At 30.1% G+C, this 13,740-nt stretch overlaps 1 protein-coding gene and 1 long non-coding RNA gene across 3 annotated transcripts; one reads left to right on the top strand and one right to left on the bottom strand.

Moving 5' to 3' along the window:
• Window positions 1–1,637: 1,637 nt before the first annotated feature.
• Window positions 1,638–6,389, bottom strand: NIAP (Major facilitator superfamily protein). Of its 2 annotated transcripts, none has more exons than XM_020372449.3 (6): window positions 6,155–6,389; window positions 5,652–5,920; window positions 5,038–5,275; window positions 3,251–3,776; window positions 2,969–3,171; window positions 1,638–2,206 (listed from the first exon to the last, which is right to left on the bottom strand). In XM_020372449.3, exons 1-6 carry the CDS (start codon window positions 6,155–6,157, stop codon window positions 1,982–1,984), a joined length of 1,464 nt encoding a protein of 487 aa, XP_020228038.1. In that variant the 5' UTR covers window positions 6,158–6,389; the 3' UTR covers window positions 1,638–1,981. The 2 variants fall into 2 exon arrangements, with proteins under 2 accessions (XP_020228038.1, XP_020228039.1); XM_020372450.3 differs by having other exon boundaries at window positions 5,652–5,778.
• Window positions 6,390–8,661: 2,272 nt separating this feature from the next.
• On the top strand, window positions 8,662–12,117 carry LOC145958168 (uncharacterized). The gene is made up of 2 exons (XR_014433805.1): window positions 8,662–9,489; window positions 11,767–12,117. It is a non-coding gene; the product is annotated as an uncharacterized LOC145958168 (long non-coding RNA).
• Window positions 12,118–13,740: the final 1,623 nt, after the last annotated feature.

Genomic DNA, 13,740 nt, shown 5'->3' with positions numbered 1-13,740 from the left:
TGTCACAGTTCATTTTGTTGATAATAATAATAATAATAATAATAATAATAATAATAATAATAATAATAATAATAATTTATATCTATTATAAAGAAAATAAATTTTGATAATAATTCTCTGAATTTGTATTTTTATATTGGACACTATTTTCCTTAAATTTAACAAAAAAAAATATTTTAAATTTTTTTTAAAGATAAATATATAAAAACATGAAGTGTCTCTTCCTACTAATAATAATAATAATAATAACCTATTATATACGAGCAATTTTAAGAACTATTTTTTAAATAAATTATTTTTTAAGAGTTTTTTTCAATGAAAGTTTTTAGAAATTTTTAATCTCTTATCTTTTCTTGTTAAATTATTTTTTTTTATCTTATTTTTTTATATTCACTTTAGTTTTATTATCTTTTGCCTCAAAATAATTATTTTCATTAAATCCATAATGATTATCGTTAAGTTGACCATCATCCTTACATGTTAACCTAGTTTTTAATATAGTAAAGGATCAAATTCAACCTTATTGAAATCATAAAGAACGAAATTAAATCTATTTAAAAATATAAAGGATCAAATTAAATGTATTTTAAAAAAAAAATAAGAGACGGAAATAGAACCAAATATTAATTCAATTTCATAAAATCATATTGAAATTAAGACCATGTAAAAATAATATAAAATGTATTGAACGAAATAACTGAACAAATTTTAAATAAATTATGAATAAAAAAATAATACATTCATACAATAACTTCACAGTTTTACATAATAGTAAATACAATACACATATAAAGTTTCAATTGTCAAATTCAATACAAATTACAACCACCTCAAATTAGTCTGAAAAAAAAATATATTACACATCTTAATAAGTAAAAAAATCAATTTACATAAAAGTTGGACATTCTAATGATTAACTAAAATTAGTCCAAAAAAAAATCAGATTGAAGACTTCGTTACCTTCTTGGTTTTACTTCCCTCCCTAATTGTATTTGGATTGATGTAAGAAATTAAATTTGGATTAATAAAACTAGTTATGTTTAGATTGAATTAAATCCTTTATATTTTTATGTAGATCTTGTTAGTCTTTTATGTTTTTAATAGAATTGAATTTGACCATTTGTCTTGTAAGAAAGAATGTGAACGTAGTCAACTCAAATTTTTTTTTTAATGTTAAATTATACAGATTTAACAGAAATAACTATTTTAAGTCACGTTATAAGCATAAAGAATTAAATTAAATATTTAAAAGATAAGGAATTAAATTAAATATGAAAAAATAAAGTTTTTTTTTATGACTATCTATACTTTTATGCTGAGTTCTGAAAAAAAATAAGATCGAAGACTAAATATAATTTACTTTTTATTTGATCATTTTCTTTATTTATAAATTAAATTTCAATATTTTAAAAATATTAATAATTAAATATAACTTTATATCCCTCTATAAATAATTTTTCATAAATTTAAAATATATTTACATGTTCAAAAATAAAAATTTATTATAAATTTTAATTATATAATAATTTATATATTAAAAAATTAGGGTAAATTTTAACTATATAAAATAAACATCTACACTCCATTACGCCGGCAAATATATTACCATGTCAATTGTCAAGCTAAATTAACAACACTTACTAATTAGAGTTTATTTTTTTATAATTTAAAAAAACTAAAATGACATTTCATTTTACTCTCATCAACAATAATTCCTTTTCCAGATTACAAAATAATATGCATCCGCACATTGAAAAAAATAAAATAAAAAGATCAAGATGTGTGGAAACGAATAACTGAAATAGTTCAAATATAATGAAATAAGAAATATACAGGAAGACCAGAATCTTTTTCCCTATAGTTACTTCCTCTCCAACTCTCTTCTGCCGTTCTGCTCCTCTTCTTAAAGGGCAGAGCAAAAATTTGCCAGTATGTTTTCATGATTTAGTTGTTTCCTCAATATGTGTGTTGTTGGTCGGTTTTAGACTTGCACATTATCTCTCAGTTCTTGGCCCATGGTCTCAAGTGGGAAGAACATTACACATATTCCTGAAAGAAGAGCTACGATCTCAAACAGAAGGACAGCTGCAGTTTGATGACATCCATGTACTAAACCCACAGCTACCAAAGGACATATCATTCCACCAATTCTGCCCACCGAACTTGCAACTCCCACACCAGTTGTTCTAACTGATGTTGGATACATCTGCAGTTCATATTAATAATAAATCTTCCAAATATTAAAATTCAGTCGTGTATAAAGAAGTATTAGACCAAAAAATATTCTCTTTAACTATCTGTATCATCGTCTTACAGCCTGTCAAACCACATCTAGCGTTTATCTTTTACGAAAAATTCGAATAACTATTGTACTTCATACAATTGATTTTTAATTGGTGGCTGGGAAATTTCTGTAACAAAAAGGATAATTTTATTCAACCCGCATTCCACATAAAATAAATAAATAAATCATACAGTTGAAACAATGAAATAATTATCTGGAAGTTTATTTGAAAAATGAATCAACAATCAAATGATAAACATACATTGCATATCAATTAATTGGTAGTGAAAAGTAAATAATTAAATTATACTCTTCATATCATTTGTCAAATTGTATCACTTTTACTTTATATTAAGAAGCCAAATTGGTTTTGTAAAGAAGAAAATACAAGATTAGTGTTAAAAAACAAACTTTTGTACAATAAACCTTACCTAGTTTCAGTTCAGGGAAGAATATTAAAATAATAGCATTCTCATTGATTAATGAGCCTCGTTATTTTACTCTTAATTGGGTCGAACGTAATTATTTTATTACAGTAGTATTTTACTTATATTAGTAGTATTCAACAGTATAACCGTATAAGTAGGTGTCATTGGTTTGTAATTTTTTCATTGGAACACAGTTTATTTCGAATACTCTGTTTCAAGAAGATAATTCTAAATTATTTTGCAACGAATACATTACCTCTGGTGCATATATATACACAATTGTGAAGGTTGCTGTAATGCATATGCGAGCTAGAAACAAAAGGCTCGTTGTTAAGCCTTCAGGCAGACGGAATATTAATGGGAGGAGGAAAATACAGCACATGAAGAACATGGTTGACATTGAGAGCTTACGACCGAGTTTGTCTACTGCTGCAGCCGATAAGACGAGCCCAGGTAGCTCTACGCACAAAATTATGTATCAGTCATGCATTTTTCTGCATCGGTCGAGTAAGAAAAGTCTGCAATAGTAGGAAAATACCTGCAAAACTAGCAATAAAAACACTCTTGTAACTAACATCCTGGGACTTCTCTGTCTGCAATTTATGTGACATGCATTTACTGTGTCCATTTAACTCAGTGGTCAACAAAACAAGGCCATAATATGAAAAGGCATTACCAAAGAACACAGCCCATAATAGAAGGGTTGACCTTGCCAATTTTGGTGAGAGAAGCACTGACAACGATGAGATACCACCTAAATTGGAAACTATTTCTTTAGGATCTTCAACTTCATTTGTTCTTGGTGAAAGCAAGCGATCATCCTCTGAAGGGTTATCAATTTTTTGTAGCTCAATTTCGTGGTCGGAAACAAGGGTACCTGAAGGAAGTTCTCTTCCATTTACTCTTGCTATTTTCTCCAAAACATTAATTGCATCAGCTGTTCTACCTTTCAAGCATAGGTATCTTGGCGACTCAGGAGTCACTTTGTAGAACAGAAGAAGGAAAGAAGTGGGAACAGAAGACAGTGCAAGAAGCCACCTCCAACCCAGTTTTGGCATCACAATCTGAAAGGAATGTTGCATCAGGTGAAACCATCAGCTCTATAATTTGTCAGTCATGCAGCAGGAATAAAAACTACCACAATAATATCCAACTTAGAAAATTTGTCAAAACATTTTCAAGATTAAATTTACATTCCTTAAGAATGGGAGGTGAAGCATTAGCACTTTCCTAGGTGAAGTGAAGAAAGTACATATACCCTGGGGGGTAGTATCTCATAGAGAGAAAGCTTGCAACTTTGTTCTTGAATCTTGGGTAAATTAAAAAATAAGCTTTAAGCATCTTAAGAAAACAAATTTGAGTCTAACTCAACCTTAAAAAACAAACTTATAAGGTGAAGAATATTTTCACTTCTATATTCTATTTTGGTCACCCTATTAGTCGATATGAGCATGAATTTTGTAGGATTGAACATAGAGGATGGTTCAATAGTAGCTTTATAGCAGGTGACATATGATAGGGATGACACATACAAAAACTTATAGAGCAAAATAAGAACAGATAATAGAGAGTGAAAACTGGATAAAGAAAAAAAATTATTCTCACTTGTGTATTATGTATGACTACTCATCCCTATAGAGTGGTAATACAAACACAAATTTATAAAATACATTAAACAGTAACTGTCAACTCAACAGATGATACAAACTTAACACTTATAGACTGCGGTATACAGATAATACATACAAACTATACCATCAAACTTTATGTACAAACTAAACCTTCAAATTATATTAACAAACTAAACTATCAGACTATATGTACAGACCATATAGGCATACTATACATACCAACCATACATTTGAATTACACTACTCAACAACATATAGACTCAACAACAATAGTTAAGATAGACTTTAATACCATCTTAAAAAAGTAATTTTGGGTTTAACTTAAACTTACAAAATCGACTTGTAAAGTGAGAATTATTCCTCATTTATATACTCTATTTTAGTCATATCTCTAGTCAACATGGAATCTCCAACGAAGCAAATTAGAATTTTTTGGAGCTCGTAAAGAAAATAAATAAGTTTAAGTAATAACAAAATGTTTGTGATGTGAATCATTTAATATCAATTAAAGAATATGATACGTATCTAAATCCATGGACCACTTTGAGGGTGAAATCCATGATCTAGATTCATGGTTAACTGCAAAGCTAGAAAAGAAAGAGGAGAAAGTCTGATTTGAAGAAATCAAATTTTTAATAACATGTCTGTAATATTGCCATTAATGAAAATTTATAAGGAAATGAACAAAATTTACCCATGCAAGTGAGGCCTCAAAAATTGTACCAACAGTCCAAAATGCTGAAAAGACAACCATCCAGGTGCCTCTATTGGGGGCAGGAACAAACTCTAGAAACCAAGATGATAATACAGGGCCACCTCCCAAACCAATACCAACCAAAGATCGAAGGACAATTAATAATAAATAGTTAGGCGCAAGTGCACTTAGAAAACCAGCCATAGCAGTAACTGTTGCTGTGATAAGGAATCCTTTCCTGAGTTTTTAAAGTAAGCCAAAGGAAAAGGTAATATTAAATGAACCAACAATACTAAGTATACTAGAAAACAAAGCATTTAAATTGAAACAGATTTAATTTATGACATATAGGAGGGACAAGATAACTTGATATAATGGTCGGCATAACCTGGCACCATCCATCATATTAGATGCTAAGATCCAGTTTAATATATTCTGAAATAAACCCAATGATATATAAATCCATTGGAAGATTTTAATCAAGGCATGGCTAATCCTAGATTTGATAAGCAGGCCACTCACCGCCCAATAACAAAAAGAATGAAATACTTCACATGTGCCTGAGCAACTAATAAATGCAAAAGATGATGAACTTTGGAAAAAGAGAAACCCACCTCCTTCCATGTTTATCTGAAACAATGCCCCATGAGTATGCCCCGATTAGCATGCCAGCGAAAACCGCACTGGTTATCAAACTCTCTTCATGAGCGGAAAGACTCCATGCAGTTTGAACTGCAGGGCCTACAAAAGAGAGTAGCATCATTTCCATTGCTTCGGAAACCCAACCAACACCAGCATAAGCAAGCACGAGAATTTGGAAATTTCCAAAACCCAAAGCTACAAGAGCATCATCCACTGTGTAGCTTGGGCCTTCTGCCCCCGTCTATAATTTCACAATGATTAAAATTTAGTGCAGATAAAGAAATAACCAGACATTGTTTAATAATCAAATGGAAAACAAAAGCACAAAAGAAGAAGATAGCGAGAATAGAGACAGGAAATAGGTTGCAGTCAATAAACATATGATTGTGTATGCAGGTAATAGGGTTGCAACCAATATATACCAGATCGAAAACGAGGTAAAACAAGATGACAAATCAAGTTATTTCATTTGTACCATTTTGTTGTCAAAAGAAAGGTGTGTTGGAAACGTTCGATCTTGCTTTATCTTCTACCCGATCTTCTTAGCGTAATCAAAATTCAGAAGATTGTCGCATACTTGGAGGATTTGAAGAAATGGAGAGTTGAATTTGAAACTCGTTTATGATTATGTTATGTACGTCTGCATAGGTATATTACAGTTTCCACCTTCACACAATCTCCTGTATCCAAGAGTCTTCTACCGATTTTTTTTTTTTTTTTTACTAGAAAGCAAAAATCTATCATTTTCATTATTGGGGAGGGAGAATTACTATTCAGACATCCACTTTACTATTAAAACCATTCATCATTTAAAAAAAAAAAACTTAAATATGTTGTTAGTATATAAAATAAACTTATTTTTAATTGCTCAAATTTAAAGTTGTTATTTTTAATTATATAATTTTAGAAAATTTATTTTAGTCTTACATTATGAAAGTAATATATTAAGGTAATTATGTTAAATAAATTGGATTTAATGTGATGTTTTTTATAAATAAAAATACTAGTAAGTAGATTGGGTTTAAAGTTCTTTAAAGAGTACGATATGAAATATATTGTTAGAAAAAAGTTTTATTGTGTAAAAATCTCGGGATCAGACAAGATAACTTGGTTTGGAAGTCTCAATTTTACTCATTATATACATGCAATATATCTATCTTGTACAACTTAATTATTCTAACTAGACTTTGGTAGCATGTCCTCCTAGTTAGAGTGCATTAAAGTATGGCTTGGTGATATGAAACGGGCTAGACTGAAGCGTAAAACAAAGTTGCCAAAATGGACTCGAGACTTCTTAATGCAATAAATATTTAAATTTCCCTTTGTTGGGCCATGTGTAAAGGCCATATTAGTCTTGTTATATTATTCAGACTTCTCTTGGAAATGGCATGATGAATTTGGATTTTCAATTCTTGTTTAGCATTCCCTTAGGTTTTGGTTTTTCTCTCCAGTAGTGTAATACTCGGCATGTATTCATAAGTTATTCTGTGTGTTACTAGCTACAATACACCATGTAATGCTTTTGACTAGTGTCACATGTATGATAACATATAGTTTATATCCATTGCATAATGTGTCTTAAAGTTATGTGATATTTAGTTGTTATATTGTGAATGAATAAAATATGTTTTATTATCAATATGTTTATGTTGTTTTGATATATGTCTTGCTTATGTTTGATTATGTAATTATGTCTTACGTCATGAGCTAGAGTGAGATGTTTTTCACTCTCATATTTTGTATTGCTCTTCTTATATGTTATTGCAAGTAACCTTCGTCATAATGTTGAGGATGTTGACGATGAGACATAATCCTAGCGATAAGGCTTAGCCTTTGTGTTTAGGTTTATGTTCTGATTGAATATAACATTGGGGTTTAGTTAGGATTTGTATTTCTTTTAGTTACGTTTTAAGACGATTATTCGTTTTCATCATAATTTCAATTGAATTTCAATTGACTTTTGTTTAAGTTAAAACGTGATACTATTTATGTTCAACATTAGATATTTATTTATAAAATTTTCTATTTAGTTTTATTTATTTGTGTTATATGATATGCATGGTCAAGAGTGTCACATGATGCATCAATCAAATATGGATGCTTCTATTATGTTTAATGAATAACAAAATTTCGTCGATAAAAGTGAAGAAGAACTTAATGGTAAATGAGTAGATGGAAAAATAAGTCATTTAAACATCATTTTAGTTATTTTTAAATTAAATTAAAATTAAATCTTACTTTATTACATATATAAATATGTTTAATTTATAATTGTTGCATTACAACTAGAAGGGAAAATATGTGTCAATGTAATAAATAGATGTATTCTTTTCTAAAAAATTGTAAAAATTTATAAATTTTATTTATTCATTAGCAACATTTAATTTAATAATTAAATCTTCAAAATTTAATATAAATTATAAATTATTAAATGAATTAACGGGAATAAGAATTACTTTTAGGAGTATTTATCCCTCTCCAAAATATTTATATATAAATATGTTATCATTATTAATTAAATAAAATAAATACTTCATTTGTCGACGAGTTTGAATCAAATAATCAATGAGGTAACTCACCAGTCACGAGCTACAACATTCAGATTAGTGACAAGTACTTTGTCCATGGTCGTGGTGTACGAGAAAACCTACCAAATGGTCCAAATATTGCAGGATCAAGACATATCTTTATCTGTTATTACACGAAAAATAACTAATAAACTTATTTACCTTAATTTCTCTCAAATCTCAATATATTTATTAAACGTGCAAGTGCATATGTCAAAAGCCAAAATACATATTTGATATTTCGCCGACGATTGAAATTAAGCACCAAAATTTTCCCTATGGATTTAATTAAGGCGTCTAATGAAGTAATCTATAATAAGTTATTATTTAAGCTTATTTGATGACTTTTTACATATGTAATTGAATATATATGATACTTTTATATTATATATAACACTTTTTTTTTGGCTGATAAAAAAGAAAAATTAAGGCGTCCAATGTCCTCCACTTTTATCATCTTTTCTCTCCAAAATATTTCTAATATCGACAACCATCCATTTGACCTTTTCAATCATAAAAGAGAAAACACAAAAAATGGAAATAGTATTTCTGAGTCTTTTAGAAAAGAATTTAATTGAAATGTTTACAATTCTTTTTGGGTAAATATTGAAATGTTTACGTCTAACACTACAACAAAAAGTATCATTAACGACTATTATTTAGTGACAATAAGACAATTGCCTCTATATTATTTTTAATTAAAGTTTTTAGTGGCCAATAAAAATTAGCTGGTAAAACTTTATTTATAGTGACAATTTTTAAAAATTACCATTAATATGAATTTTTATTTAAACTTTTTTATTTAAAAAATTCCTCACACTTTCTGTGCATAACGCATTTTTCATTTTTTTCCTTTGCCTCACTTCTCACGGTCTCCCTCTCGCATCTCACCCTCACTCTTACGCTGTTTCAAGCTTTAGTCATGGCTTCTCCTATCTCTTCCACATAGCTTCAATGGTTCCGTCTCTTCAATTTCAATTTTAGGGTTTGTTTTTCTGGTTCATACTTCACAGATTCATATTTTCGTAATTTTCGTAAGATAAAATCAAGTATGCCTTGATTAATCAAATCCTAATAAATATCATTGAATTTTCTGTTGCTGGGTTCGGAGGCCAGAGTGAGAAAAAAGTGCCATCGTAGCTTGTGCTTCCGAGGAAGACATTGGTAGCACCAGCTCCTTTCTCTCTAGGACCCAAACTTACGCCCTTCTCAAGCACAGTTGCAAGTCGCTGCTAAATCCGAGGTTTCTATTCCGCTCTTTATGAATTGTTTTGCATTTCACCTCCTGATTTTGTTGCTGCACTTGTTAAACCCTAGTTTTGCCCCGCGCTTAAAACTCTATATTGTGATTTAGCTTTAAATCATTTGGTTTTCACCTTCTGGTTGTTTTGTGTCTTTTGTGAACTTGATTGCAATTGTTCTGTTTTTGTGCATAGCATTCAAATGATAGATTTCTCACATTTCATTTACATAAGATGAGATCTCAGTTTTGTAGATGCCATTCTCTTAATAATTGAGAAAAAGGTGAAGAAGAAGCAGTTTTATTCTCTGCATAATGTTAATCACTATTATACTTAAGATGCGTGTCTAATATAAAAAGGCTTGCATACAAATCATAATGTCTCGTTAATCTATTAACTCATGTCCAAGTTTTAACTCCCACGTTTCATACCTCAACCATTCTTAATTATCGGTTACACATGTATAAAAGACTTAAATCTCATTCTAATTATCAATTCACACATCTAATTCGATAGAGAAAGTATTTTGGTGTTGAAAGTGTTGATAGAACCGAGTTCCTATTTTGAAGCACAAAAGGAATACTAGTGCCTTTATTATTTAATAGGAAATACGACTCAAGTATGTTCCAGAATGAGATCAAGTAAAAATTCAAAGGTTCTAAAAGAAAATTGTTACATGTTGCTTGCCATGTTGTGCATAGCACTGTGTAGAAGCAATATTCTAGGGTGGAAAAGTCTGCATCATACTTTTGTAAATATTCGTTCTATTGCTCTAACACATAATAATGAGAATCAAGACAATTCTCATTCTCCCTTTGTTTTTTAATTTTCATCGTAGGAGGATATTCTCACGTCGAATTAGAATCGAGTATCGTAACATTATTCTGCTTCTCAGTATATGCCCTCATCATGAGCGTCCTGGACTTCTAGCCTTGCTGCAATATTATAATTCCCTTTGTAGTTTTATTTCTCACATATTATTTACATAAGGTTTGATTGAATCTGAAAAGGGTATGAAGATATTTGATATTTGAGCATGGGTGTCATTTTCTATCGTGGGAGTGATAAGACGTAGTTAACTATATTCCACCACCCAGAGGTCACGCAAATAGACAACAAAGTCGACCTCACTAGCAGTTCCCTCCCGGTTCACCTCCCCACTTTATGCTTTTGCCATATATATACATCAACAATATGAGTCCCCACAATTTATACCTCCACACATAAAAAATTCTTAAATAAATAACACTCTCTTAAAAAAAAAACTAATGAGAAGTACATATAAATCTCAATCCAAATGTCAAGAACTTTAGAATATAACTATATGAGAAGTACTAGTAATATATTGTCTAACATATTTATTTTAACACACTTTCTAATTAATTAGAATTTATTTAAAACTACAAAAATAAAAAAGAGGATTGTTGCCCACCAAATTTTATAATTTTAAAAACTTTAATTAATTTTTTGACCTCATTTGGAATTATAATGATTGCTCACTTTCTTTTTTTCGACATTTAGTTATTTGCTTTATTCAACACTTCTGGTGCCGATGAGTAATGCAATTCTCTTTATTCAAAATATCATCTATGTATGCATCATGCATGTAATTCTGAATGTACTTGTTTGACATCAGTCCAACAAGAGGGAAATACTCCAGTAAAACTTCCTCTGGATTGCACAAGCAGAGAATTTTAGTGGAGTACTTACAAATATTTTGACACTCAAATCAGTGTTTATAAAATTTAGAGAGAATATTGAACTTTAATAACATTATAATAAAATGAATGAGGCGTGAGAAACATATCTAAGAACAAATAGTGATTTTTACTAAGTTTGCTAATGTACTATGTATTAAATCCTAGGCCTTGTAGTTGAATAAAAGTTTGTACTACATTGTATTAGGTCTTATAGATTTGTAATTGGGTTTAGTGGGTCAACGTATTATTAGCTCTGTTCTGTATGTGGGCCTGCATCATTTAAATGAGATCCAGAATCTGATGACCTCACTTCCTTGCTCAAGCTTACTAGAAAAGATAATGATGAAGTTGTTCGCATACTATCAGCAAAGGCAATTGCCAATTTATCCATGAATGGTGATTATTTTTTAGACATTGTATTATTTAATTTCATTTCACAGTTTTTCCTTTAAATTTTTATTAGTGTGAAAACAGTTAAAAAGCAACTTGTCTGGTGCTGTCTTGATCCAGAAATTTGGCCTCTTCTTCCTCTTTTATTTCAATATGTTTGATTTTAAATTTTATTTTAATTTGTCCCAGGTTCTTGGCCAATCTGATCTAAAAATGGATGTTGAAGTCCCTATTGATTGAAACTACCTGCAGTTTTCCCTGTTCTCTTGAAAGATAGAAATTGCATAGTTCAACTTTCTTTCCCACCATGCAGATTTCTAGATGTTTGCTGCATGTTTTTGCACCTTGCTATTTTGCTTAGATGTCACTCTGGATATCTTCTTGGTTGTTTTATATTTTCAGCAATAAGCAATTGTCTCTTCAGCACAAAAACAGCTTGGTGAAGTTTGTTACTGTGTTGGAACATTAGGACTCTTACCAAGACTTATTGTGATACTAGTCTGATTAGGTAAAGTGAGACACAATGAGGATAATGCTTTATGTCCTCCTCGTCTATCCCAACTTAGTGGATTCATATTTTAAAAAAAAAATCTAGGATGGTACATAATCCTACTCCAGCAACATGAAAAACAACGTTCAAATTTGTTAAAAGAACGCTTAAAAAAAACATGAAAGAAGGTATGTCCCTTTCAATAGCAATTAATCATTCGTCCTCTATATTTTGGGATGGTAAAACCAGTTTTTGAAAACAGAAATAAGTTTATTGCACAATTTGGGCCCTCTCGATAATACAAGTGGGTTGGTTGAGTTTTATTTTTAGCTGATTAGTTTTGGACTAAAAATAATTTTATTTAATTGAATTTAATTAATTGAGTATTAATACGCTATCAAAATAAATGATTTTATCTAATGAAATTCAATTGTATTTTTATACAATTTTTTTTACATATATAAGAATCTATTATTTAACAAAATTACTTTTAGTGGCCATTAAAATTGTCACTAGAATTGTCATTAAAAATTTTTATTTTTCCCGGCCATTTAAAAGGTCTTTACCAGCACTCACTTTAAATGTCACTGATCGAAGCCGTATCCGGTCAAATAAATACAAGTAAATGTAGTACTAAGAAGTGACTCCTAGGTCGTTCTCTCAAGGAATAATGCATTTAAGCCATAGGATTCAAGCAACGGAAATTAAAATAGAGGGGGGGTTTTGATTGAAAAAGAAACAAATAAATGGTAACCAAACGGTAACAAACAATAAACTAAAAAGTTGGATTCCTTAACTAGATAGCTTGACCTCTTATCCTCAATTAATCTAAACATGCAAGTTACTGAGTTAAATCACATTCGAGCTCCTAATTAACCAACTAAGCGAAGATTAATTAAGAATTAAACAAAGTAAGTTGCAGTTAAGCACTTACACAACCCACTTCAATTCTCTATTTGTAAATCTCATCACAATTCACATAATCTCGTTAACTAAGCGAAAACCCAATTATATGACTTGTGAAATTAATAATGATTCGTCAATTAACTAAGCGAAAATCTAAGAACCATTCATTAAGAACTCAAATAGAGATTATGGAATGTAATTCAACTCAAAAACAACATTAAAACACCATTAACCTCAAAGAGATATTGCTATCCACATTAAGAAATCCAACCAAAGCTACTTAGCTACTCATAGCATTAGCTAGTAAATTAAATCCTAAGCTAATCAACATTAAAGCCATAAATTTGAAATTAAATTCGTGTGCAGCAGCAAAGTAAAAGTAGCAACAACCTAGCCTTCCATGGAGGAGGCAAAGAAAAGAACTAAAATGCATACAAAAGGAGAAGACAATAAAACATAAACTGCAACTACAAGAGAGAAAATAAACTTAAGGAAAACAAAGAGAAGGGAGGAGAAGAACACCCAAGAGTAACTTATTTGAAGGTGTATTGAGGGGTGTCTTACAATGGGAGAGTGAAGGCCTATTTATAGCCTTCATATAACACACAAGAAATATAAAATAATGGAAAAAGCTTAGACAAAACGAAATGGGAGAGTTGGTGGGATGAGTTGGATTCCATTATTCTTTTCCGCACCGAGTTGTTTTCCACCGAATTAGACCTTCTAGATGATCGAATTGGCCGACGGCGCCTTCTGCAAATATTTAG

This window comes from Cajanus cajan, chromosome 5 (genome assembly GCF_000230855.2).
Source record: "Cajanus cajan strain Asha chromosome 5, NIPB_CcT2T_4, whole genome shotgun sequence".
Classification (NCBI taxonomy): domain Eukaryota; kingdom Viridiplantae; phylum Streptophyta; class Magnoliopsida; order Fabales; family Fabaceae; genus Cajanus; species Cajanus cajan.
This window is presented reverse-complemented; position numbering and strand designations above follow the sequence as displayed.

What these genes read in the sequence shown, in the direction of transcription:
- NIAP (XM_020372449.3), bottom strand. An exon ending in TTGAGGCCTCACTTGCATGG is followed by an intron (nt 3,777 to 5,037) that starts GTAAATTTTGTT and finishes CATTCCTTTCAG; the next exon opens with ATTGTGATGCCAAAACTGGG. An exon ending in TGTATATATATGCACCAGAG is followed by an intron (nt 2,207 to 2,968) that starts GTAATGTATTCG and finishes TATGAACTGCAG; the next exon opens with ATGTATCCAACATCAGTTAG.